Source organism: Arvicanthis niloticus, chromosome 9, assembly GCF_011762505.2.
Source record: "Arvicanthis niloticus isolate mArvNil1 chromosome 9, mArvNil1.pat.X, whole genome shotgun sequence".
NCBI classification, from domain to species: Eukaryota; Metazoa; Chordata; class Mammalia; order Rodentia; family Muridae; genus Arvicanthis; species Arvicanthis niloticus.
This window is the reverse complement of record NC_047666.1, coordinates 53,183,366-53,210,688: the sequence shown is the minus strand read 5'-3', so window position 1 is coordinate 53,210,688 and position 27,323 is coordinate 53,183,366. Positions and strand designations below refer to the sequence as shown.

Here is a 27,323-nt window from a genome sequence, read left to right as displayed (position 1 = left end):
GTGAAGACCCAACAGAAGACCACATTAAGAGTCCTTACTAAAGAGTCTGACATACAATGGGTGTTTAAATAGAGCTAGCTTCCCTTCCCTTCCTCCTGAACAAACACTTGTTGATTTGAACTGAGAGTGATTCTTCCAGGAGACTGGCAGTGGCACTACTGTCATACTTTCCCTATCACCCTCTGGTTATTACCCATTACCTTTGTTATTTCCTGATAAAGATCTTTTCTACTCTACTATCTTGAAAAATAAGGGCCAACCACACAACCCACCCTAAGGAAATGATTCCAGCATGGTAACAGCAGGAGGGCATGGAGCTCTAGGTAACATGTCACTTCCACCAGCTCATACCAGCACTCCCTCCCTCCCTCTCAGTGAAGGAATGGCAGAGAAAGCACAACAGGGAAGCAGCTAAAAGAGAAATAAACAGCTCTGAGGTCCCTGTATCTTCCTCTTGGGAAGAACTCTCAGGTTCAGGCACCAATCAACCTCATCCCCTTAGGAAAAACAAAACAAAAACCCTTCCTCACATTCCTAAAGAAAAAACACCTCAGACTTGTGGCGGTTTCCATACCCACCAGTCAGCCCACCATCTACCATTGCTTAAGTCAGCTTCCTACTGCATCGAAGGAACCACTCTGAAGCTCTTAATTAATTAGTTCTCAGTGGACCTCCTTCATGTGTTTCTCAACTAAACCTAACACCTTCCCCAATTTTCTCCATTCCCTATGTCTCTTTAAAAAGAAAAAGAAAAGCATTCTTTAAGTTTCCCCTTTACTGCAGTAAGGCCAATCATTTTATTTGTGTCCTTTAACAATCTATAACATTTTTACTTAGGTCTTCATCATTCAGCTGAAAAGCCACTATCGTTTACACACAAACACAGGATCGAGAGCGCGGGCACACGCGCACGCTCGCGCGGGCACACACACACACACACACAGGAGGGAGGAGGGAGAGAAGGGAAGAAAAAGGAAGAGAGAGAAAGAAAGAACAAAATTTTAAAAACATACATCCCCTCCCTGCTGCATATATACAATAATCTCATTATTTTTAGACAGATGTCAATCACACTCAGAGACATCTGTGATCTAACCCACCTTGATGTCAATATAGGTACAGGTTTAAAAAAACAAAACAACAACAAAAACCCACCTATTCACCTTAAATACTAATATCCACTCCCAATTCATTCCAGGCCTTGAAGACTAGAATCTTTTTCGGGGTCCTTAATATTGATGGCCATCTGGGGCCATTTTCACCTTAGCTTGTATGTGTCTAAACTGTTAAGTCTGCCCCCCCCCCCCAAGTATTTCTTTTTTGTGTTTTGTTTTTGTTTTTTATTAGCTCTTTGAGGATGTTGTACAACCTGTTTATCATATTCACCCTCCCTCCCCCAACTCTTTTCAGATCCATCCCCTCTTCTCTTCCCACCCAACTTTGTAGTGTCCCCACCACCACTGTCATGGCCAATATGTGCTGCCCAAATATCCTTGGCTGTGTGGCCTTCCTCTAGAGTGTGATCGACATATCACTATTTTTAAGCCCCATCGGTGCTTAATGAAGTAGCTTGCTCTGCCACCGGCACCGAGGCCACCAAGTCCTTTACCTCAGGACCCAGGTCTCTGGGAGGTTCGTGCCTGCCCTCGCCCCTCCCACACACGGACACCTGCTCATCCCGGGTGCTCTCCCGGGTGACCTCGAGGGTCCATCTTCACACCCTGCCCCCGGCGGACCCCGCAGGGGCCTACCAGTCGGTGTGCGGCTCGTCGACCACCAGCAGCACCTTGGCTTTCCTGGAAGCGGCCGAAGGCGCGGGCGCGTCCACCAGGCCGGCGGAGGCGGCCGTCTGCTTCACGGCTTGCGACAGCGAGCTGAAGAAGCTGCTGCCCACCGACGGCGTCGGCGCGGGCTGCGGCGCGGGCTGCGGCGCCGGTGCCTGGGCGGGTGGAGGCCTGCGCTCGGGGCCGGGCGAGGCAGCTGAAGTGGCCGCCGACGCCGTAGCGGCACCGGGGCCAGGGGCGGGAGGGGGCTGCTGCGGCTCCGGGCGCTGAAGGTCAGTCATGTAGCCATTGGGCAGGTTGGCGATGAAGCTGCTGTCCGACAGCCGACGCCTCAGGAAGTTCATCATCTGGCTTGAGGGGCTGAGGGCGCTCGAGGCGGCGGGCCAGGCGGCGCGGGGAGGACGGCGCGGGGCGACCGAAGGTGGTCCGCGTCTCCGTGAGCCCAGCAGACAGCCGCGGCGCTCTGGGTTTAGGGAGCGAGCCCGCAAGCCAGAGAGCAGTGGGCGGTGCCTGGGGCGTGGCTACTGCTGTCTCCGCCCCTCTCTGCAGAGCCTGCTCCGCCCCAGCCTACTCGGGCGCGCGCCCCCGCCTTCAGGCTCTGGCGCAGAGAAGGGAGAGTGTGCCCTCCCGCCACCTGAGCGTGACTGTGTGGAAACCAGGCGCTCTTGCAGTGTGGAGGGAAGTCGGAAGCCGAGAGTCTCCCACCGTCATCACCTCCATGGTCTGAAGAAGAGAGTCGCGTCCCAGTTCCAGGCGAAGACACCATCCTAATGCCATCTAGGTAGAAGAGAGGTGTCAGCTTCCCTACCCTGAGGTGAGAGGAGAGAGCTACACCCGCCCCTCCCCCAAGCTCTGGTGTGTGTACACGCGCGCGCGCGCACACACCCAGGGACACCATTCAGTGAGCAAAACGAAGCGTCTCTTTTCCTGAAGCTCAGGAGAAAGATGCCAACCGCCCCAACTTTCAGATGAGAAGGAATAGACTAATCTGTTGCTAACTCACACCCTGTACCTGAGACAGCAATGGATGAATGAATGAATGAATGAATGCATGCATGCATGCTGCCTACCCATGCTGAGTGGGAAAAAAACCATTCCTTGACCCAAGAAGAGGGAGTCCAGACCACAGCGAGAAAGAAGGAACCTAAGCAGACCCTCTCCACACTGCCCTGGAGGGCATTTGGAGGCAATTTCTGTGGCCCACCTAATAGTGCACAATTCTCTCACTGACCAAAGAGCCACGAGAAGGCTGGAAAGCTCTTCTCAGGATCTTTCAGACAGAAAGCCAAGGCTACCCCCTCAATCTGCTTCCCTGACATACATTGGTTTTTTTCCAATATTGTATGTAGGGAGACCCAGTCCTCTAACTGACCATCTCCGTGAAGGTTTATCTAATTACCAACTTCTCTGTGCACTCTCTAAATTTTGTGTGGTCTTTAGACCTCTGTTTTGATCTGTCTTCAGGTATATTAGTCCCCTGCATTGTATATGGAGAAAATGCAGCAGATGTACTCGCTGGGCAGACCACCTGGAGTGATGCACGACTTTGGACAAATTACTCCTTTGAACCATTTTCTTCCACGGCTAATAAAAACAAGCTGTTGGAGTAAATGAAAACATGTAGGTAAAGCATCTGGCACACAGTAGATATTCCAGTAGTGGTCCCTAAATCTTTATTATTATTTGAATTGGTTCTCAGTAGTATTATCTAGGCTGAGTGGAATCAGTGAGTATCTTGACACTAATGTTAGCAGAGTGTTCCTGTTTTGTACATCCCAGTTCGTGCTCAGCTCTGAATCAATGGCATCAGAGAGGCCTGCAGCCAATTGTGAAAATGAATAAATAACCAATAAAATCAGAAAGCAACCCTTGTCTCCGGTAAACTCACAACTAAGAGCCAGGGAATCAATATAGAGATGGAAACAATTAACCACAATGAGATGTGAGAAATTCTGTAAATCCGTTGGATAAGGTGGTTTAGGAACAACAAAGACACAGGATTCATTCACCTCTGAGGCTTAGGCAAGGAACTGCAGAGATGGCTGTGTAGTTTGGGACACTTGTTACTCCTCCAGAGGAGCCAAGTTTAGTTCCCAACACCCAGGTCAAGTGACCTATGATCACCTGTAACCACAGCTCCAGGGAATATAACACCCTCATCTGGCCTCCAAGGGCACCCACATACACATATCATAACATTTACACAGATACACTCTGTTGGTTACTGTTCTGTTACTGTGAAGAGACACCATGACCAAGACAACTTATCAAAGAAAGCATTTAATAGAGGCTTGCTTAGTTTCAGAGGATTTGTCCATTATCATCATGGCAGAAATCATGGCTGGTGGCAGGCAGGTGGACATGGGACTGAGAGCTTACATCCTAATCTATAGTCAGACAGGCAGAGAGAGTAGGAGAGACTGGGCCTAGCATGAACTTTGGAAACTTCAAAGCCCACTCCCAGTGACACACCTCCTCCAACAAGGTCTTCTAGTCCTTTCCAAACAGTTTCACTAACTGGACTAAGCAGTCAAACATGATCCAGTGAGAGCCATTCTCATTCAAACTAACACACATACATACATACACATATATACACATCAATAAAAAGAAATCTATCTCTCTCCTTTTTTTTTTTTTTTTTGAGAATATATCCATAAAGAAGTAAAGGAAATATTCAGGCAGAGAATTGGATTGTTTGTGAGCTCATGGCTCCTCCGGAATGGGCTGTTTCAGATGCTGATTTTGTCAGATCTCCTGCAAACATTATAATAAAATATTCTAGGATGTGGGTTTTTCAAATACAGAACTGTATCTTAGTCATCTTTGGACTCCCAACATCCAGTGTATTACCTTCCACATAGTAAGGATTCAATTGTTTGAGAATTGAACTGTATTCTTATGTAATGTAGTTCTTTCCCTACTGAAGAATAAAACTTATATCACTGATAATGAAATAAACATAATTTATCACACTTTCCTTCCTAAAATTTCCAAAAGTATTTTTTTAAAGAAAAATCAAAGAAATCTTTTCCAAACACATGTTTCTTTATTGGCAGGATTTCAGAGACTGTATGTCTTAGGGTTACTATTACTGTGATGAAACACCATAGCCAAATAACTTGGGGTGGAAAAGGGTTTATTCAGCTTCGGCTTCTACATCACAGTTCACCATCAAGGGAAGTCAGGACAGAAGCTCAAGCAGGAACCTGGAAGCATCAAATGATGGAGAGGCCATAGAAGAATGCTGCTTACTGGCTTGCTCTTCATGACTTGCTCAGCCTGCTTCCTTATAAAACATAGGACCACCAGTTCAGGGATAGCACCACCCACAATGGGCTGGGCCCTCCCTATCAATCACTAATTAAGAAAATGCCTTACAGCCAGATCTTATAGAGATATTTTCTGGATTGAAGTTCCCTCCTTTAGACAACTCTAGTTTGTGTGAAGCTGACATACAACTAGCCAGCAGAGTGTAACTTCTCTTTTTAGGTGATTTAGTGTTTTTTTAAAATATATTTTATTAAGGAATTCCCCTTAAATATTGAGCTTGTAGTATGTGTATAATTTTTTAAACCAGCCTATTTAAAACGTATTTTAGGTATCTAAAACACATAAGGCATTGTATGCTACAGACTAGATGATAGAGGAGATTCAAGTATGAATAAACCCCAAATTCATGCCTTAAGAAGACAGCTTATAATTAGCGGTAGCAGAACAGTCTGTGAGTAACCAGAAAGTGGAGCAGGCAGTAAATGTTACAGGAGCCAGAGGGAGAAGCATTTTCAGGGATGGGAGATTTTTATAGGAGAACTGAGGAAATTCTCATAGAAAAGAAAATGTGAAGAAAGGAAGTGATGTGGAGGGGAGAGCAAAAGACTGGTCAGGGAAGCTGAGCTGAGAAGTATTAGCATTGTGTACATCTATTGCTGTCTATGTTGTTTTAATCATTGGACTTTTGCATAGTATGTAATATGTCCTACAATGTTCAGGGAGGCTTAGAGAGATTGCCCTTGTGTACAGTATTCTACTATTATCTATAGAACTGCTCTCCACAGTTTAGTTACCTGACATCAACTGTGATCCAGAAATATTATGTAGAACATTCCAGGGAGGACACTGAGGTGGCTCAGTGGGTAAAGGTGTTCGCCATCAAGCCTCACAACCTAGTTCAACCTCTGGGACTTACATGGTGGAAAAGAAAACAACTCTCACAAGTTTATCCTTTGCCTTCCACATATATACCATACATGTATATCTCTCTCTTTCTCTCTCTTTCTCTCTCACACACACACACTCACACTGAATAAGAAAATTCCAGAAAATAGAAAAAAAAGTTTGAAATTGCATGCCACTGTGTATTGTGATGGAACCTGCGCGCCATGAATCATGCCTTTGCCAGCACATGGATGCTGTAGACACCACTAGCCCATTGTGTCACTTAGTTATTACCTCAGCTATCGCATCTCAGTGCTTGTGCTCAAGTGAACCAGATTCCACTTATCCTCAAAGCACAAGAATAGTGGTGCAGACAGCAGAAGAAATGAGAAAGAAAACCCATAAAGTGCCTTTAAGAGAAAAGATAAAAGTTCTCAATTTAATATGGGATGAAAAAAATCATATACTTAGGTTGTTAACATTTATAGTAAAGTATGGGGGGAAAACCACATTCTCAAGATTTTTATGATCGTATAGTGTTGTAATTGTCTCATTTTATTATTACTATTAATTTCTTGCTATATTGAGTTTATAAATTAAGCTTTGCCGTTGACACATCTGTATAGGAGAAGCAATCATGGTACATATAGAGTTCTGTAGCACCAGTGGTTTGGGCATCCACTGAAGGTCTTGGAATATATTCACCTCAGATAGTGGAGACTTGTCTATGTGCTCATGTAATTGTACCTATTCACTTTGGCTTTTGTAAATTACCTCAACATTAGGTATTGTTTCTGCTTCCTTCAGGGTGATCTACACAGGCTGGTAAAATAGTTATTGGACATAGATGTTAGAGGTGGCAACTACACCAAACTATTCTCAGAAAACTGCTTGGCTTTAGATTCCTCCATTAAAGCAACAAAGGTCCACAAGCCCATCAGAAATGTTTATTAAATATTCTACTAAGTCACTCATCTTCTGGTAGGTTTTAATAAGAATATGCTTTAATGGAGACAATACAGATTGTTTTCTCATACTTGTGTGTAGGTGGCCGTTAGCCAGTTGCATGTGATCACAGTGGATACAGCTGTGAGTCACCTGTGTTTAAGCCATGTTTTCTGTATTCCAGTGGTCCTTGCCATGATGTGTCTTTTCATCCTGTGCATTAGTCTAAACTTGAGTTCTAGCTTTCCCTGATCCCTACCTCTGGTCCAGGCTTTATAAACAGGTAGAATACCACCGTATCATTTTTTCTTGTATACTAAATTTTATTTAGAATTGAAGGAATGGTTGAGTTTGAATTTAGGAAACTTTTCAAAATATAAAAGCCTGGCAACATTAGGGACTCTTGTTCCTGTCTGTCTCTGAAACCAACCAGCTTTCTCCACCCTATCTCCTGTTAAAGGGTTTTTCTCTCAGAGCAATCAACAGAGGAGTCCCTCTTGCCTCTCTTAATCCCTCTGAGACCAATTGAACCAACTGTCAGAATCTCAGAGGTGTATTCCAATCAAAGCCCAGGATTCTTGCATTCCTTCCATGTGTAATCTTTGTCTTCTCACTGAACTGTAAGCACAGGTAATCATCCAGCAACTGTGGATCAAATAATCATTATGTATATATTAGTTTGAATATGCTTGGCCCAGGGAGTGGCACTATTAAGAGGTGTGGCCTCATTGGAGGAAGTGTAGGGGTGAACAATGAGACTCTCCTCCTAGCCAGTCTTCTCCTAGCTGCCTTTGGAACAAGAAGTAGAACTCTCAGCTCTTCCAGCACCATGCCTTCATGGATTCTGCCATGCTTTCCACCATAATGGTAGTGAACTGAATCTCTGAACCTGTAAGGAAGCCCCAATTAAATGTTCTTTATAAGAGTTGCCATGGTGATAGTGTCTCTTCACAGCATTGAACCCCTAAGATATATATATAGGCTGCTGAGGACTCTCAATTCATATGTAAACAGGAAGTGATAGTATCTACCGGAATGGTACCTCTCATGACATGACCTTAAAGAGGATAGTTGAAAATGACAAAGCTCTACCAGAAGAGACATCGTGGTTGCTTTTCACACTGTTGTGTGGTGTTTGAAGCACCTTCGGAGAATCTATCATGTCCATTGAGGTGAGCCTTCTTGACACTGCTGGTATGAGTCCCATCATTTCTATCTTTTCTACTTCTGAATAGTCAGCAGAGGACAGCTATGCCCCAGCATCTAATCAAGGTGGCCATATAAGCTGTGCCAATGTGCCATAATTAAGAAGCACAGAACTCTAAGTCAAGTCTCAAATCATGTTAGCTCATATCTTTTCCCAAGTCTCCTTCAGCCTCAGTTTCCTCAGCCATGAAAGAATGTGACAACAGTTATAACTACCTTGAAAGACTACTGAAAAGATTAAGATTGAGTGAGTGCATTTTATAAGCTGTAAAGCGCTGTGCAAATGTTAGCTATTGATATTTCTCACTCTAGTGGATCACAGAGCTTGCCAGCAAAAGTAAATTACCAAAAAAAGGAGGAAAAAAATCTTCCCACGCATAATTATCCCAGCATTAAACACTAAAGAGAACTCAGGCAGGTGTGGGGTGTAAGGTCGTCCCTCAGACTTAGTCATACCTGCTAAAATAAATGCAGCAACCGCTTCAACTGATGGTTTCTATCTTCTGGGTGACCTTGAACAAGCCCTGCCCCTCTTCCTCCCTCCCTTCTTCCCTCTCTCAATCTTCCATTTTCTAGTGTGGAAAATAAGGGTGAGGGAGCTGAGCCAGGTGATCCCCAAGGTCTGATGATGTAAGATTCTCTGGGTGGAGCCTCACAGGCAAACAAAACCTGATGTCAGCAGGCTAAGCAAGGAAATACAGGCAAGGGTGGGGCCTGGGGAGCAAACACTGAACTGGTGGTTTTAGAGAGGAAGAGAAAAGCAGAGGCAACAAGGGGTTTGGTTCCAAGTTGATTCTGACTTTAAGGGAGTCAGAGATGGTCCCCCTGCCAAATCTCTGTTTATTGGGACCTAATGAAAACTATAATTAGATACTGACTTCATGCCAGAAATTGCCCATGTGCTATCTCATTTCATCCCCCACAAAGGAAATGTTAAATTTCCTTTTTTTTTTCCCCCAGTAAATCAGTTGAGAATCAGAGAAGTTACACCAGCTAATGTTAGCTCTCAGAACTAAAACAAAGCAAATCTGGCTGACTGCAAAGCTCATGACGTTCATTAGGATATACTGACAGGCCCCTAAGAAAGGTGCCATCCATCAGCAGTTTGGCAAATGAATAAACTTATTAGAAATCATAGCTGAAATAACATGCCTTTCTAATCTCTTATTGTAAGCTTCTCTGACACCTCTTATTATCCAGAGTCTTGCAGACATATGAGGTTTCGTGTAGCAAGGAACCCCATGAAAACCCTCCTGCCATGAAACCATTTAGATTCAAGCAAAAAAATCTAGCTGAAGAAACACTCCTCCCCCTCTCCTCCCCTTCCGATTTCCCTCCCCTCTCCTCCCTTCCCCTCCCCTTTTTCCTCCCCTAGCACACCCCACTTTTATTTTCACCCAGCGAAGACCACAGCTCCCCAAAGAGCAGCTCTGGCCTCTCGCAAGATGCTGGTGTGTTGGTTGTTGCCATGGTAATGGAGGAGCATCTCTGTCATGCACACATGAGCAGCAAAGAGTGGGTTTCCTCTGCCTGGAAAACTCAGAGGATTTATCAGCAGTTGCTTTCCAGCAGCATCTTCACATTGCTTCAAGGATGAGTGAAAGTGCAGCCCTTCTACTTAGAATTCGCCCCACACCAGAAACAAGACTAAGCTTTCCTCACCGGGTCTGTGGCTAAAGCAACCCCCTCCCTCTACTACTGAGACAGTCCCTTTTTAATGGAGGTACCTTCCAGGTGGTAGGAAAAGGAGGGAGGGATCTGTTGGGTTTACAGAGTAAACAGACAGTCCTTGGCTTCTTAAGCTTCCTTGGCTAATACCAGTTATGTGCTAATTAGAGCTTCAGAGTCAGACCCATGTGGGTTTGTTACTGCCTCAGTCACTTATTAGCAAGTAATATAATACCATTTCTTTATTAAAACTCTTAATCTATAGAGTTAATTATTATTTGCAAAGCTGTTTTTAAAAAATTAAATGAGATTTCACATAAATAGTATCCAATATCAAGTCTGGCATATGGCAGGAACATATTCATGATAGAAATTATTTTAAGGAAAGTCTAGGGGTTTGGCTCGCACAGCAGAGTGCACGCCTCTCAGGTGTAAAGCCCACTGCCATATAAACCAAGTGGCAAATGTCTATAATCCCAGGACTCAGAAGATAAAGCCGGAACATCAAAAGTTCGAGGTCATCTTTCATGGCACAGTGAGGTCAAGGACTGCCTAAAATACCTGAGACCCTGTCTCAAAAACAACAACAAAAAAAAAAAAAAAAAAAAAAAAAACATAGAAATTATTTTAAAGAAAGTAACTTAACAAAACATATGTTCTAACTTTGAGACGGTCGATACTTGAAGCCTTGGATCATCACTTGGTGGACTGATAGCTATGTTGTATTTCTTTTGAGTTAAAAAAAAAGAAAAGAAAAAAAAAATGAAGAGATTGGAGCAACCTGAGAGTCTGTGAATATTTTAGTTTGAAAACATGGTTACAATATCTCTGATGGCAATTAAGGGTTCAAACTAAAAGGAAAAGAAAAAGGTCCTGTGATTGGCAATATGATATGGCATGCTAACTCTACCTTTACTGAGTACCATCTATGTGCTAAGCATGATGACAGCGCTGTGTGTTTGCTAGTCATTTACTCTAGGCAAGAGCAGTTATGAGGTAGACATCATTTTTGCAAATGAGCAGTATAAGGACATGTGTAACCTGCTAGTAAGTTGCAAAATAAAAATGAACAACTTCTAAATCTTTCCTTACTGTATCTGTACATTAAAAAAGAAATTTTTCTCCAGTGTCAGGCCATGGCACCACATTGTGTGAGTACCTACATGGCTGTCCTCAAAGAAAGGCTCCTTGGTACCTGGGCCAGCTTAGAGCAGATGGCCCTATTTCTTTTATTGAAAAACATCCAGCTTCAGGGATCTGAGACAACAGTCATATTCCAAGATCTCACACTTGACTGCTGTCTTTGTGAGTAGGATTCTGCCCAACAAACCTGTCTGCACTTCCTCTTCTGCCCTTCTCCTTTCCCCTGCGTCTTATCTGCCAGCAAGCATGACATAGCAAAGGATTCAAGACATCTCATCAGCTTACCTGCCCCCCATTCCTGATCAGGAATAAGTCCATATTCCTATTTGCTGTTTTTTCTCTTCTCCCTGCACTGCTGGTGTCAAAAGAATGTCTTTTCTCATCTCCAAAATAGCATCTGGTCCATTTGAAGCAGGCTAGCAGTAGGCTGTCTGCCAGCACCCTCATTTCTTGGCGGAGAGAAGGCATTCCCCATCCAATTATCTAAAAGTCTCCTCGCCTGATGATTCAGCCAACCTCTCCAGCATGAGCCAGACCTGGGTAGCCTAAAGTCACCTTGAACAGATCAATAGTTATGAGCATTTTGTATCTGAACTTGAATTCTTGTTTCAGTTCTACCTGGGAGGAGTCTCATTCGCATTTAAGCAAATGGGGAAATGGAGGCTCACAGGAGATCTCCCCATCTCCCCAAGGTCACACTGCTTGTCATGAAGACGGTGAGACTTAAACTTAAATTTCAAATAGACAAACTTTAAAAAAAAAATCATTTATTATCCCTTGTATACTATATAGAAGGTAGCATTAGTCAGTTCTCTCCTTCCACCTTTACATTTTGTTCTAGGGCTCAAATTCAAGTCATCAAACTTTCATGGGCAAGCACTTTACCCTCTAAACCATCTCAATGGCCCCAGATTCCCAACTTCAGAAGGAAGACTTGAACATTCACTGAACTCTTGCTTTTCCTATAGGCTATAATGAATGGTTAGAAAGTTCTGTGGGTTACAGAACATGGCTGTCCAGGGCATCTACCCCTGTGTAATCTGTAGTGTATCTCTAAGACTTTGTCTTTGCTTGGGACATCCTTCTTCATCTTCTTCATGCCTCGAAGCATGGTGCAGTTGGACAGCCACAGTTTTTGTGGGAAATACAGATGTTTTGGAATCTGTATTTCCAAATGCACCATTTGCATGCTTCTGATCTCAGCTTATTTATCCAAACCCCTCTAAACTTCTCTCAGTATTAACAGGGCTACCTACCTCACGCACCGTGTTGGCCTGAGGATTCAAGCTCAAAGTCCTTCTATGGTTCCCTAGTGGTTAGTAGACATTCACTAGTATGACCAGCCCTAACAAGGCTGCCCACCCACCATCAACTGCTGGGATGTTCCCTGACTATGCTTCCCTCCCTGACATTTTTTAATATGTTTAGTTGAACTCATCACACAACACTGTTATAAGTGGGTCACGTTCTCTCCACTCTCCCACCTTCCTTAGTCTAGAATTTTTTTTCCAAGGGCAAAGATTTTTTTTTATCTCTAAATCTTGAATGCCTAGCCCTTAGCCACGTGAGAGGAAGGAATGGAGGAAAAGAAGGGAAGAAAAAGAAAAGGCAAAAGAAAATGAAACCAAGACACAAGACTGTTTATGAAACACTGCAGTAAAAACACCCTATCTCTGTATCCAGGCAAGCAGGAGAAGCACCTGGTCTTCTCCCAGCCTCCTTTGCAAATGCTTCCCAATTCCCCCATTGACAAGAGCCCACAAGACAGGAATACCAATGACTGCCTGAATAGGAAGTCTCTGAGGAGCCCCGCACCCAGGGAGCAGACAGGCAAGTGATGAGTGGCAAGGCACAGCTGCAGAAAGGAAAATTCCGTCTGTTAGCCAATGGGGACAGACTGCAGCCCCAGGCCTGGTAACTGTGTGTGGTGTGACTGCGTCTGAGCTCCTCCCACCTCCAGCAAGTGTAGCTGCAGCCCCAGCAACAGCTCAGCCTGGCAGGTGATGAAGGCAGCTACAGACTCAGAAAGAAGGCAGGTGGTTGGCTGAGGCAGTACAGAGCTACTGCTTGGAGAATGAGCTTTAGGCAGAAGTGCCAGGGATGACGAGGAGAAGGTCTTTCCCCTGGCTCCCCAGACAGTGAGTGTGCCCACCACCAAAACACTTAAAAGTTTTTTTTGTGTGATTGTTTGTTTGGTTTGTTTTGGCTTAGTTTTTTGTTTGTTTGCTTGTTTGTTTTCAAGACATGGTTTCTCTGTGTAGTCCTGGCTAGACCATGTGGTGCTTGAACTCCAAGATTCACCTGCTTCTGCTTCCCAAGAGCTGGGCTTAAAAGTGTGTGCCACCACCTCCCACTTAAGGGTTTTTTTAAATATCCATTTTAATCCCATCCTCCACAGAGGCTAAAGCCACTTGTTAGCGATGCATTCATGGCTCTTTCCCCTCTGCCATTCTAGCTCACCCTCTCTATCCCTGTCTGTCACGCCCTTTGTGGATGCTGTTTCCTTCCATTTGAGAGGCCCCCTAGGCATTGTGACTGGGCCAGTTTCCCTAAAGCAGATCCCAAGACTGGGATTTGAGTGCAGATAATTTATTAAATGTGCCATCCAAAGACGCTCCAGTTGAGGTGTGAGAAGATGTGATCACAAGCACCTTTGGGCAAATGGCAGCCAGTTCCACTCCAGGACCCTCATAGATATAGGAGGACATATTTAGGGGATAGTCCACTAAAGAGATCTAAAAATTCAATCATATATTCACTAAACTCCATTCAAGATGGTTAAGTGCTGCTCCTGGCAGCACTAACCCCAGTCTGAACAATAGCCAGATACAGCTTTGCACTAGAGCAAGAACTGAACTAGGCAATTACAGAGCACTGGTACATCTGCTGTCCTTGCCAATCTAGCTAACAGCTCCACATCCTTCACAGCTCAGCTCAATCTTAAATCTCACAGCTCCCTTCTCTGCATTGCCAGAGCAAGGCGAACACATTCCTATTGGGTATTTCTCCTAACATGTTGGAGTGACTTTCTGCATATCTCTTCTCTGGACCATGGGCTCCTCTAAAGAAAGAAGTATGACTTAATTCATTTCATTTCTGTGTTTTAACTCCCAGCACTGAGTAAGTAGGTGCTTAATAAATACCAGGGTTGCTGGCACTAAGATTCAGAGGCATATAAAGTCACTTTACCCATTATGAAATAGGGAACTGTAGAGAAAGATTCTGAATGCACTCAGTGCCATTGAGGAGAAGAGTCAGACTTCTTTAAACTAAAACTTACTCTGAGCATTTAAGGAAGCTCCACAACCTTAGATACGCTGGCCTAATTCTGCATAGCTGTGTGACTGTGCCTCTAATCACCCCAGTGTAGCTAGGGTAGTTATCCTGAAGCCCTTGACCTAAAGTCACAGTAGACATTATAATTAAAGGGGGTAGGGCTGGAGAGATTGCTCAGAGGTTAAGAGCACTGACTACTGCTCTCCTTAAAGACCAGGCTTCGTTCTCAGCACTAACATGGCAACTCACAACATAATCCAGTTCCAGGGGATCTGGTACCTTCTTCTGGCCTCTACAGGCACTACATATACATGGTACACATGTATGCCTGTAGACAAAAATACTCATATACATAAAATAAACATTTAAAGGCAAGGGACACCCATGTGATTCAGTCTCTGGCTCCAGGAAACTGAGATCTGGGCACTAGAATTTTCTTTAATTTTCAGCCTTTTTTTTTTTTTTTTTTTTTTTTTTTTTAACAAAACAGGTACTTGGACACACTGAGTCAGGTTTTGGTCCCCACATTTTGCCTCAGTGGTAGGGTAAGTTGAGCAGATCATTGTTGGGGTACAAGACAAGAAATTTGGTTGATGACACGTCACTTACCAAGGAGTGGACATGGGGAGAAGTCGTGGCTTGAAGAAGTCACAATCTATCAGAGGAGGCTGTTGTTAGAAATGGCTTATGTTGGACTGCAGAGGTGGCTCAGTGATTAAGAGCACTTTCTGCTCTTGCAGAGGACCTGAGTTCTGAACTCAGCACCCATCTCAGGAGGCTTGCAGCTACCTCTAACTTCAGCTTCAAGGGATTTGACAACCTGTTCTGGACTTGTGGCTATCTGCACCATGTGCACATACCCTTCACAGACACATGAACATATAATCAAAAATAAAATTTTAAAGGAAAAGAAAAGAAATGGCTCGTGTTAGCCAAGAATGCTAGCACACACCTGTAATCGGTACACTCAGTAGGTAGAAGCAAAAACATTGTGACTTTGAAAAGAACTGTTTTGCCACAAGTAACAAAAGAATGGATAAATTTCATTAAATTTCCATTTGTTGTAATATACATTAACAAGTTAAAAAATATTTAGTTGCTTTCTAAGTCACTTGAGTAAAAAACTTGAGCACTGTCTTCTGTCCTCCCCAGAGGTAACTACTCCCAGAATTTTAGTAATTCTCAAATCTGTTTGCTTTCTATTGCTGTGATAAACACCCTGACTAAAACCAACATGGGGAGGAAAGGGTTTATTTGGCTTCCACGTCCATGCCACAATCCATCATTGAGGGACATCAAGGCAGGAATTGAAGCAGAGGCCATAGGAAAGTGCTGCTTACTGGCTTGCTCTTTCTAGGTTGTTCTGTTTACTTTCAAATATACCCCAATACCACCTGGCCAAGGGGAGCACCACCCACAGTGGACTGAGTTCTTCTCTGGGTTCAATTGACAAAAAAATGCCCCTACAAGCAAACTGATGGAAACATTTTTTTTAACGGAGGTTTTTCTTTCCATTTGACTCTAGCTTGTGTCAAGTTGTCAGAACTAACCAGGAAACCTGCTTTGCTGTTTATTGTTTTTATCATGTATGTATTTATCCCTGAACAGTAGTGTGATTGACTTTGTATGGTCTTACTGTGTCAGTTCTATTTGAATTTTGCTGAACTTCTTTAATATGAAGAATTCTCGATGGGCGGTGGTGGCGCATGCCTTTAATCCCAGCACTTGGGAGGCAGAGGCAGGCAGATTTCTGAGTTTGAGGCCAGCCTGGTCTACAGAGTGAGTTCCAGGACAGCCAGGGCTACACAGAGAAACCCTGTCTCGAAAAACAAAAAACAAAAAACAAAAAAAAAAACAAAAACAAAAAAGAATTCTCATCTTAATAAAATTTAGAAAATGGCAAATCAATGATGTATTCAAATGCTTCATTTATCAATCCTAATAATGGCCTGGCTATACAACAGCTGGAGGGGTTTTCCTAAGAGCTCGGGTTCTACTTGGAGGAAGACAGTAGGCATCCTTTTGGCTCCCATGATTTGAGAAGAAAATAGTGCTGTGTGTTTCTGTACACTACTCAGTGCCCCCTCGGTTTTCTCAAGGTGATTAATTGTCCGGACACCAAAGATAAATCTATCCACAGAGTCTTAGAACTCAGAAGCAACACAAGTTTTCCTTTTTTATTTTCTGCCATGGTGTTCTGGTATATGGATAGGCCACTTCTATAGCCAGACTCCTCAGGGGATCTCTGTATCTAGGAATCTGGGCTTTGCTAACAACCTTGGGGCAAGAACTATAATCTAAGTCAAATTAAATGATGTCTCCCAACATAATCTAAGACAACATAGACAGAATGGGGATTTTTAAATTGTTGCCAAAACAAAATCCATTCAGGAAATATGAAGGAAAGAATAAATAATGTATAATAGCAGTTGAAAAGATATGTTACCTAGTAAAGTTAACAAGATGTGTGCTAATTTATTGGGAGGGGGGAAACATGGCTAAGGGACAGCAAAGAACCCTTGAACAACAGCAAAAAAATATATCATGGTCTTACGTAGGAAGACACAGCATCATAAAGCTATCATTCCTGCCTAAATCAGCTTGGAATGTAATCAATCAAACATAAAATAAGAGATTTAGGGGGTGTTAACTTGGCAAGTGGTTCTGAATTTTATATAAAAAAGAAGACAGAATAGCAAGAGGAATTCTGGACATAGGCAATTGGGAGAGAGGTGGTCTCTACACAGCTAGAATGGATAGTAAGCTGTAGTGATATAAACTGGTGCTTACATAGCATGAGACAGAACAATAAATAGAAAACTCAGAGACAAGCCCAAGTGTAGCTAGAAATCTAGTATGGAATAAACATGGCATTTCAAGCCAATGAGGCCAAAATGATGAAAACAAAAAATATTGGAATAACTGGTTAGTTATTTTAGAAGCCAGTCTCCTTAGAAAAAAACTTCAGTTAGATTCTTTTCTCACATACTAGGCTAGAAAATTCCCAGATGGATTCAAACCAAAATAGTAGAAGAAAATAAGAAATTTTATTTTATAACCTCGGAATAAGAAAGAGCTGTCTAAGAATGATAGATTGTTGCAAAAGTCATGAATCCAAAATTTGATAAATTTGACTGATTCTATTTCTCCATGGAAACAAAAATTTTCATAAATCCAAAAGGCAGCCAGGCGTGGTGGCTCACACTTGTAATCTTAGAACTCAAGAGGCTGAAGTGGGAGGGTTGCCACAAGTTCAAAGACAGTGTTGGCTATGTATTGAGTTCTAGGCCAGCCTGGGCTGTAGAGTGAAGATCTGACACACTCACACACACACACACACACACACACACACACACACAAAAGCAGAAAACAAATTTGGAAAAATACTTCCAATCTATACCGAAAGCACAGGACAAACTTCCTTAATGTACTAAGTATTTTGACATTCAATTAAAAAAAGAAAGAAAGAAAGAAAAAACTAGGGACTTGTAAGATGGCTCAATTCAAGCCTGAGGGCCTGAGTTCGATTCCCAGAACTCAGGTGTCTTGGGTATGGTTCCTATTGCTAAGATAAATACCATGACCAAAGCAGCTTGAGGAGGAAAGGGCTTACTTCAGCTCATAACTCTTTTTAAGTCACAACAATTTCAGGTCACACTTCATCACTGACAGAAGTCAGGGAAATAACTCAAGGCAGGAACCTAGAAGCAGGAACTGAAGCAAGAGCCATGGAGGAATGCTGCCTCCTGGCTGGCTAAACATTTTTTGTTCTGCTGGCTTTCTTATTCAAACCAAGACTACCAGTTCAGGAATGACACTGCCCATAGTGAGCTAGGCCCTCCCACATCAATCATCAATCAAAAAAACATTCCACGGGCTTTCCTAACGGGATTTTTTTAAAAATTAATCAATTCATGTACATCTCAAATGATGTACATGAATTGATTAATTAACATTATCCCACTTCCTTGTTACCCCTTCACAACCCTCCCCCATACCACAACCTCCCTCTCCTCCTTCCCCTTTGCCTCTATAAGGGTGCTGCCCCACCCGCCCACCCTCTCTCACCCCACTCCTCTAGCATCCCCCTACGATGGGGCATCAAACCTCCACAGAACCAAGGGCCTCCCCTCCCATTGATGTCAGACAAGGCCATCCTCTGCTACCTATGTATCTGGAGCCATGGATCCCTCCTTGTACACTCCTTGGTTGGTGGTCTAGTCCCTGGACCACTCTTACATGGAAGTGTTTTCTCAATGTATGTTTTCTCTTCTCAGATGACCCTAGCCTGTCAACAGTAGCAGCAACAACAAACTAATCAGGATACCACGTGTACTGGCTGGTTTTCTGTGTCAACGTGACACAAGCTGGAGTTATAACAGAGAAAGGAGCCTCCCTTGAGGAAATGCCTCCATGAGATTCAGCTGTAAGGCATTTTCTCAATTAGTGATCAAGTGGGGGAGGACCCAGCCCATTGTGGGTGGTGCCACCCCTGGGTTCTATAAAAAAGCAAGCTGAGCAAGGCAGGGGAAGCAAGACAGTAAGTAACATCCCTCTATGGCCTCTGCATCAGCTCCTGCTTCATGATCTACTTGAATTCCAGTCCTGACTTCCTTTGGTAATGAACAGCAATGTGGAAATGTAAGTTGAATAAACCCTTTCCTCCCCAACTTGCTTCTTGGTCATGATGTTTGTACAGGAATAGAAACCCTGACTGAGACAAATTGGTACCAGCATAGTGGGGTATTCTGTGACAACCTGACCATGTTTTGGGGAGGACTATGGAAGGACTTTGGAACTTTGGGCTAGAAAGAGCCATTGGGTTGTTAAGAGCTGCTCTGTGGGATGTTCTGTAGGAGCTTGGAAGATAATGTTAAGAACAGTGCAGAAGAGGGAGGCCTGGCTTGTGAAATTTCAGAGGGAAAATTAAAGACTCTTATCAGAGCTGTTGCTGTTTTGATTGTGAAGATTCTGTGATTTTGGCTAGCTGGAGCTGAAGAATCAGCTGTGATTAACAAGATACCAGAACTACTAAAGCAAAACCTTTGCATTACTGGGACTATTGATTCTGGTTAGCTGGAACTAAGAAATTAGCAATGTTTAAGAAGAGACCCTTAAGATGAAATCTTCTGGGAAGTGTTTCCTGAGAGCACAGAGAAGCTGTGTTCCAGAGGCAGCCATGGCTGTACCTCATGTTGGCAGCTGGACTTGGTAATGTATAAGAGTCACCCAGGTGGTACTAGTTTTGAAACCATCAAGGGATTATGAAGAACAGCTGAGACTCAGCACTGTGAGAGGCCATGGAAGGCCATTGGTGAAGGTGCAGCCTCAGTGCAATTGATTGCTCAGGACTAAAGGGATCATGCAAAGGACAACTCCAGATTTGGCACCATGAAGAGAGCCTATGAGAGGCCATCGGTGAAGCCTAGTTGCAACAGAAGACAGCCATGTTTTGGAGATGCCAGTACCATGAGATGACCACCAAGAACAGCAGCTGCTTGGAGTACAGGCAGCTGGAGCCTAGAAGACAAGCTGTGTGCTACAAAGATCAGAGCTGGAGACGTGACCCAAGCCCTTGGAGAAGCCCAGAAGATGGTGAATGAATCCCAGACACTGGACAGTTAGAGTTTGCTTTTGTTTTTTCTCCTCACAGTCCACAGAGGGTTTTTATTTATGCTTTACATCTCTAGAAAAAGAATCCCAGGATTTTCCCTCTTGTATGTGTTTGTCTTGCTTCTTCATGGTCTATGATGCCAGCTAAGGTTGTCAGTACAGTGAAACCAAACTGGTGTGATGGGAGCAGATTGTTCTGCCATTTTTCTAGGTCTTTGAGTTGCACATCACAGCTAGGGCTGATCACTTCACACTTGTTCAACCTTCCTGTGAGGTCCACAACCATCTTCCCAGCTCTGTGATCATCAATGATCTCAAATTCACCACCAATATAACCATGCTTCATCATCACAGTTAGGAACCAAACAATGACTTTGGAACACAGCCTGATGAGGACCTGGCATTTGCCTCTCTTCTCAGCATTGTTGATGCTGTTGAGAGCATCTGCCAGGACATTCATGTGCACCATGGTGACAGTGGGGGAATATGGCAGAAAAAAAAATGATTTTGCTTTTGATTGTGATTGTGCCCTTATATTTTTCCCTCTTGAAGTAAGTATTTTAGTGAAGCACACAGTTAAGAGACTTTGAATTTAAAAAAGACTTTGAATTTTAAGAGATATTGGATATTTTAAAGGGATTGAAATTTTAACATGTAAAGACTGTGGGACTTTTAAATTTATTTAGATTTTGGAGATGAAAAAGAAAGTAAGGGTTAAGGCTTAATAGTGATGTGTTTGCATGTCAAGTTGACAAGGGGTCAATTGTACTGGCTGGTTTTGTGTGTCAACTTGACACAAGCTGGAGTTATCACAGAGAAAGGAGCCTCTCTTGAGGAAATGCCTCCATGAGATCTAGCTGTAAGGCATTTTCTCAATTAGTGATCAAGGGTCCATTGTGGGTGGTACCATCCCTGGGCTCGTAAACTCGAGTTCTATAAGAAAGCAAGCTGAGCAAACCAGTCTATTCTCCATGGTCTCTGTATTAGCTCCTGGTTCCTGACTTCCTTTGGTGATGAACAGCAATGTGGAAGTGTAATCTGAATAAATCCTTTCCTCCCCAACTTGCTTCTTGGTCATGATGTTTGTATAGGAATAGAAACCCTGACTAAGACACCACGTAAATGTAAAAGGAGAAAAAAGATTCTACAAAGTTGTCCTCTGCCTTCCACACATGCACTGCTCCAATGCCTGTCTGCATACCACCTTGCTCCCCCCTCCATGATGCTAATAGACTAAACACTGAAACTGTAAGCCCCCATTAAAGGCTTCCTTTTATAAGACTTGTGTTGGTCATGGAGAGCAATCAAGGAAGGTACCCAACGTTGACCAGTGGCCTCCATATGCACGCATTCATGTGCACTTGCAGCTGCCCACATGTGTTCTCACACACAAAAGCTCCATGTCTGGCATAAGCATGAACATGTCTTTTGCATGTACTCAAAAGACCCATGTGGCGACAGCTTAGAGGTTATCATCCATAGGCAAACACTCTACCACAGAGCTGTATCTCCAGCAAGTAGATAGCGAGAGCTCTAATTTCCCAACTTGATTATAAGGCTGTGTCTGTACTTCCTTGCAGTCACAAAGCTACTCCCTTTTCTCAGAACGTGGGTAAGAAATAAAAAACTCAGATACCCTTTTGCTATTGTTTCCTTCATTTCTCTCAATGCTTCTAATACTCAAGAATTAACAGATCTTTGTTGATTTAAACAGAGCTCTCTGGCCCTGACTTCTCCTGGAAAATTCCATTACGGTTCTAAATATACTAATCTATAATTGTGGCTCAATTTGGTTTACATTTAGAAAGCTCAGTATATGCATTTTGCACTCTGTCTTGACTGATTCACCCCTAGACCTGTCAGCAAAGCCATCCTGCCCACTCATCACATTCCTAGCAGGCCTTAAAAGCAAGCTATAAGTGGTAGCTGATACCCAGGGCAATCCTTAAGGCTACTGGCTTCTTATTGATATTGACCATACCCTGTGCCATGGATCCTGGTTCTCTGCTCTTTGATTGATACCGCTGTCCCCCTTTTGGTAATGATGATGGTAATAATGATCATTGTTATTTTTTCTTTTTATTTTATTGGATATTTTCTTTTTTACATTTCAAATGTTATCCCCTTTCTTGGTCCCCCCTCCAAACCCTCCTATTCCATCCCTCCTCCCCCTGCTTCAGTGAGGGTGTTCCCTCACCCACCCACCCACTCCCATCTCCCTGCCTTTGAATTTCCCTCCACTGTGGGATCTAGCCTTCATAGGACCAAAGGCCTCTCCTCCCATTGACGCCCGACAAGGCCATCCTCCTCTGCTACATATGTGGCTGGAGCCATGGGTCCATGTACAGAAGGATAACTAGAAGTTCACAGGCTGGCTAGCCTAGCAAAGGCAGCAGTGAACAGAGAGACCCTGTCTCAAAGCAAGGACTAATAATGTCTCTTAAGATCTATATTCTACTATGGAGTTATAAATGTATATAACTACACCCTATCAAACATTCAGATTTTATTACCCACCTCACATTTTCTTTTCTGACCTTTTCTTAGGTAGTTTCTCTAATAATTTATCCACATAGCTAACATATTTTCTTATTTAAGGGTTAGATTACAAGAAATTTTCTCATAGCTCTGGAGGCCAGAAGTCTAAGATTAAAGTATCAGTGGAACTGGCTTCTTCCACTGTTCTTTTCAGCTTATAGATGTCCATCTTCCCGTGGTCTCCTTGATATATGTGCACAAACTTATCATTTCTTTGTGATGAGAACACACACAAATCCCCGTTGAAGCTGCCTGTGGTTCAGTGGTAGACTTAACATTTAGCATGCAGGATATCCTGGGGCCAATCCCCAGTACCAAAACAAACAACAAAACAGCTAAACAAACAAAAAAAAAAAAAAAACACCCCTCTCTACTGGCTTATTTGGAAACAGTTAAATACCCCTTTGTCAACTGCAGGTTGCCATGTTGAGGCAGGCGCTCTCTCTCTCTCTCTCTCTCTCTCTCTCTCTCTCTCTCTCTCTCTCTCTCTCTGTAAATTGACCCTCCTCCCCAAACTCCTCCCAGATTCAGCCCTCCATCCCCCCAACTTTGTGTCTTTTTTTTTACCCTATCAAGATCAATTTATGCTTCCTAAATATTCTTGGATGAGTGGCTTTCACCAGAGTCTAACAAATATAGCCCAGTGCCAAGAACTGGGTACTTCTTTCAGAGTTTTGGGGTCCCACAGACCCCCAAACATTACAGGTTACTACTAAAGCTCTTGGTTAACCACCCCAGAACTTGATGGCTAATAGCCTATTGCTGAAGACAATACATACTCGATTGCCAGAGCATAAAGAATTCTAGCTGGCACTGCCATGGAACCTTCATTCCTACTGGCTAGCCTTCATGGTACTGGAAGGTGCTATACATGCTATTGGAGGAGAAAAGTGATCATCAGTCTTAACCAGCTGTGAACCTTGAGACCTATAATCACATCTGGTCTGGAAAGACATGCCCACTAATGCAATACTGCCACACATGTTATGGGAATGATTCCTCTCTCTTGATGATGGTTAGTTAGTGCATCTGTCCATGGCCAAGAAAGACTTTCTCTGGGGGATATATATATATATATATATATATATATATATATATATATATTCTGATAAGAAAGACTTTCTCTGGGATATATATAGATAGATAGATCTATATCTATATCTATATATCTATATCCTGATAAGAATAAAGAATTGGTTTAGTGGTAGTAGACTCTCTAAGGCAAAAAAGAGTTCGAGATGTATTCACAATCCTATTTATCACCTTTGTTAGTTTAGGTTTTTTGAAGTGTGAATATCAAAGTTGTTTTCTAAGTAAAACACCATGGGAGGATGAAGAGGCACTGGGGAGAAAGAGAGAGAGCCTTATGCCAAGGTGGTATAACACTGGTACCTCTGAGAAAGGCAAAGGAAAGATGGTTGACTAGGAGGACTCTCAGCCTGAAGGACAGTTCTAAGAAAGCATTGTCCAGGTCTACAGGGAATTGCCAAATGAAAGTTACCCATTAAAGGACTGAGCCAGCAACAGGCCCCCTTCATATTCACAGATTGATATTCATTTATTGGAGACAAGCAATATGAGGTCACTTTGACTTCTGCAAAACACTACTGTAGATTCAGAGGGGGGAGGATTTTCAGTTCAATCTCTTCCAACAATCTCTCTTGAAGGTATCTAGCATTCTGGTCCTCCAAGAAGTGGACACTAAAGACTAGATATACCAAGTTTTATTATATGAATAATCACCGGTGCAAGGAAATAGGGGAGGGAGTCAGGAAAAGAAGGGAGAACCATTAGACTACAATGCAAATCTGGTTACAGGTGAAAGACAGCCAGTAGTGTCATCCTTTACCACCCTAGGGCCCAAGGAAGGTTTGACAGGCTGCTGGGGAGTCTCAAGCAAATGTTAGTCATGAGAGCCTAGTAGGTTTCCAGGACTAGTCCCGATTAGGTACCAATGACCCCACTGATCACTGGCTTGCAGAGCACACAGGAGATCATCTAAGAACAGAAACAAGTAATGAACCTCAGCAGTGTGGGCAATGAAGTGTTTGATGGCTGCAATTTTGGGGCACATTCTCACAAGCATCTCAAGGAAATCTGAGTGGTGTGTTCACACAGCTTCCAGACATGTGTACAAAGAATGCTAGCTTGTGATCACCGTGACATCACTATTCTGAGAAGAATCCAACAAAAGCTCCTGATGCCATTTCTTCCTGAAATCCAGCTTTCTCTGCCTTCAAATAGTGTCACTGTTCAAAATTGCCTTGCTGAACTGATAATTTTCTCTTTTTGCTGACGCCGGGTTGAATTGCAACCAAAGGGATACAGATTGAAGAAAACTAACTTGAATGGTGAAATCTGGGCACTTGCCATCAGCTGTTAGAGATATTTTTGGTAAGAGAATTAAAATCAAGTCAAATAACAAGGCCTTAGAAAGTAGGAATACAGAGACAAATGAGAAACAATGTGGTGTATTTGTTACAACAATGGTGTTTTTGCATTGAATTTGTGTATAGCTATGAATTCCTTGAGTCAGCACCATGCACTGTAGCTTTTATAGCTTCAGTATGTATTGGAGTTCCCAGCACACAACCCTCAACAAGTTGGATAAATGAAATGGAGTCTCTCCCCACCCCTACTTCCCTGACCATGAGTTCACAATCTGCAGGCAAACTGACACAGACACACCAACACAGTAAGAGCCACAGTAGAATTAGATACGAGGCACTATAAAATCAAAGAAGAGGAGCACTGAACTATGCCTGAAGAGATAAAGGAATATTATGCTTTCACAGAAGAGAAGGTTTTGGATAAGAATGATTCTCATGCAAGCATGAGGACCTGAGTTCAAGTCCCAGCTCCCACATAAAAAGCAAAACATGACTAAGCATGTCTATACCCCCAGCACTGGTAGATAGAGAAGAATAAATTCCAGAAGCTTGCCAGCCAGCCTAGCTGAAAAGGTAAACTTCTGGTTCACTGAGAAGCCCTGTTTCAAAGGCAAAAAAGTCTTGACATCCTTTGCTGGCCCCTACATATAGGCACATACATCCTCACAGACATGTGCATGCACTACACACATACATGCAAAAAGGAAACATTCTACAACTGAGCTGGGCTATAGGAAATTTAGATCGTGCTAATAAGGGAAGAGTTAAGCAATGGGAAGTATCAGCAAAGTTCCGATGGCAGATACATGAGGATTTCAGCATGAGCAAATGCAAGTTAGCTGAGCCACAAGCTTCCGTGTCTTCTTAACAGAGCATCTTTAGTGGTTTTCTAACGTTTAGTAAAAACTTAGAACACTAAGTACTTCATACCCTTTTAGAAATAGTATTTCAAAGCAGCCAACCTATGATGGTGTAGGTGGAATATGGAGATAGGTAAGACCAAACAAATTAGAACCCGTTAATGATAAATAGTAAAAATAATAAAGTAGTGGTAACTGGGCTGGTGCTGTGACTTGGCTACTAGATTGCTTGCCTATCGTGCACAATAGGGTTCTATTGGGTTCTATCCTCAGCAGCACATATAACTGGTGGGACATAAAACATAGTACCACACACCTATAATCTCAGCACTCAGGAGGCAGAGGTAGGAGGACCAGACATTCAAAGCCAGCCTTAGCAAGTTCATAGCCCACCTGAACTTAATGAAACACTGTCTCAGAAAAAAATCCAAAAGACACGAACTGAAAAATGACGAGAGTGCCATAGTAATACTGAATGGACACACCAAGTCCATCAAAAACTAGATGGGAAGGGGAGATGCAAGGACATGACCTAAATGACTTTTTAAAGACCCTGCATAGCCCTGGATGGTCTGCCTCTGCCTCCTGAGTGCTAGGATTAAAGATACGCACCACCACTCCCTGCCAGAAATTAATCTTAAAGCCCACTTTCCCTTTCAAGTATTGATATATAGTTCTACGCCAGACCCTGCTTCAGCCTGTCCCATTGCATCTTGTTCAGTTGACTTTATACCAGCTACATGGTGATCCCAGAGTTCAGAGAAGCCTAAGGTTGCACTCAAGTTCATTTGGTCAGTGACTAGCAAGGCGAGGAGTATAACCCAAGCGTTTCTAATCCTTGAACTCACATTCTGTTCACAGCACAAGACTATATTTCTCTGGTATTGAGTAGCTTTGCTTTCCTTTGTCATGACAGCCCTCTGTCTCCAGCGTCTGAGGAGTTGGGTCGAGCCCTCAGTTTTACTGACCACACAATGTCATCATGTGGTTTAGGTGTCCCTCTATGGTCAAATGTGCAGATGAACCCATTGCGGTCCTCCAAGCTGAGCCACAGTCTGAGTTGGCTGCTGCAAGAAGGGTTCCACCCCTCCAGTTTTGGAGAACTCCCCAAACATTACTATGATTGACTTTCACAGAGAAGGCATCTCTGTGATGCCTTTCAAGTCTGTGTTTCTAGTGAGAAAGCACTCGTTTAGCCATGTTTTGTAACGAGAAGTACTTAAATTTGCCCTGTAAAGCAATGCTCTGATGAATTTGGATCTATAACTGAAAGCTCTCAAGCAGTGGGGGGACAGTGAGGGGAGTGGAAGAACAGTAACTTCTAAACTAGCTGTCAAGAAATGTGGTATTTGGAGAAAAAATAAGCTTAAGGCATCAGTGTGATCACACCATTATGTAAACTGTTTCCTTCTCCTTCTGCTTCACCTAGAGGTGAAAAGGACCCCGGAGGAGAAGGAGCTTGTGCGGTCCTCTCTGGCAGAGCGAGAATGCTAAGGAGAGAAATCGGTCCACTGGCCAGCCGTCATCCTGTAATGACTAACAGGTGAGTGATAAAGAACCGAGACACTGGTGGGAGTTGAAGTCTCTGGAAAGATGTTTCATGTCACCCTCATTTGAAGCATGTCTAGTTTGGATAAGCTCTGAGAAGACATTATCTAAGGATATTCAGAACATTTCAAAAATATCATCTGCCCAGCAGCCAGGGTAGCTCTCAATTCTGCCCTTCCCTGTCATATCTGACC

The 27,323-nt window shown here is 43.2% G+C and overlaps 2 protein-coding genes and 1 pseudogene across 8 annotated transcripts in view; 1 reads left to right on the top strand and 2 right to left on the bottom strand.

Moving 5' to 3' along the window:
* Syn2 (synapsin II) overlaps positions 1-2,131 on the bottom strand; it is a 141,333-nt gene extending 139,202 nt beyond the window's left edge. For both annotated transcript variants that reach the window (XM_034511772.2, XM_076940297.1), the window contains exon 1: positions 1,752-2,131. In XM_034511772.2, coding sequence (XP_034367663.1) covers positions 1,752-2,131 — 380 coding nt within the window. The remainder of the gene's footprint in view (positions 1-1,751) is intronic.
* The window catches only part of LOC143443505 (uncharacterized), a 44,572-nt gene continuing 19,336 nt past the window's right edge, over positions 2,088-27,323 (top strand). For 3 of the 6 annotated variants that reach the window (XR_013112570.1, XR_013112568.1, XR_013112569.1), the window contains exons 1-2: positions 2,088-2,598; positions 27,011-27,124. Coding sequence is in view for 1 of the 6 variants with exons in the window: in XM_076940298.1 (XP_076796413.1) it covers positions 2,088-2,555 (468 nt within the window). In the remaining 5 variants the exon portion in view is untranslated. Of the gene's footprint in view, positions 2,599-3,248; positions 13,043-18,457; positions 20,856-27,010; positions 27,125-27,323 lie in introns of those variants that run through there. The other 3 variants (XR_013112567.1, XR_013112566.1, XM_076940298.1) reach the window with 3 other exon arrangements.
* Positions 19,867-20,262, bottom strand: LOC117715463 (small ribosomal subunit protein uS8 pseudogene; annotated as a pseudogene).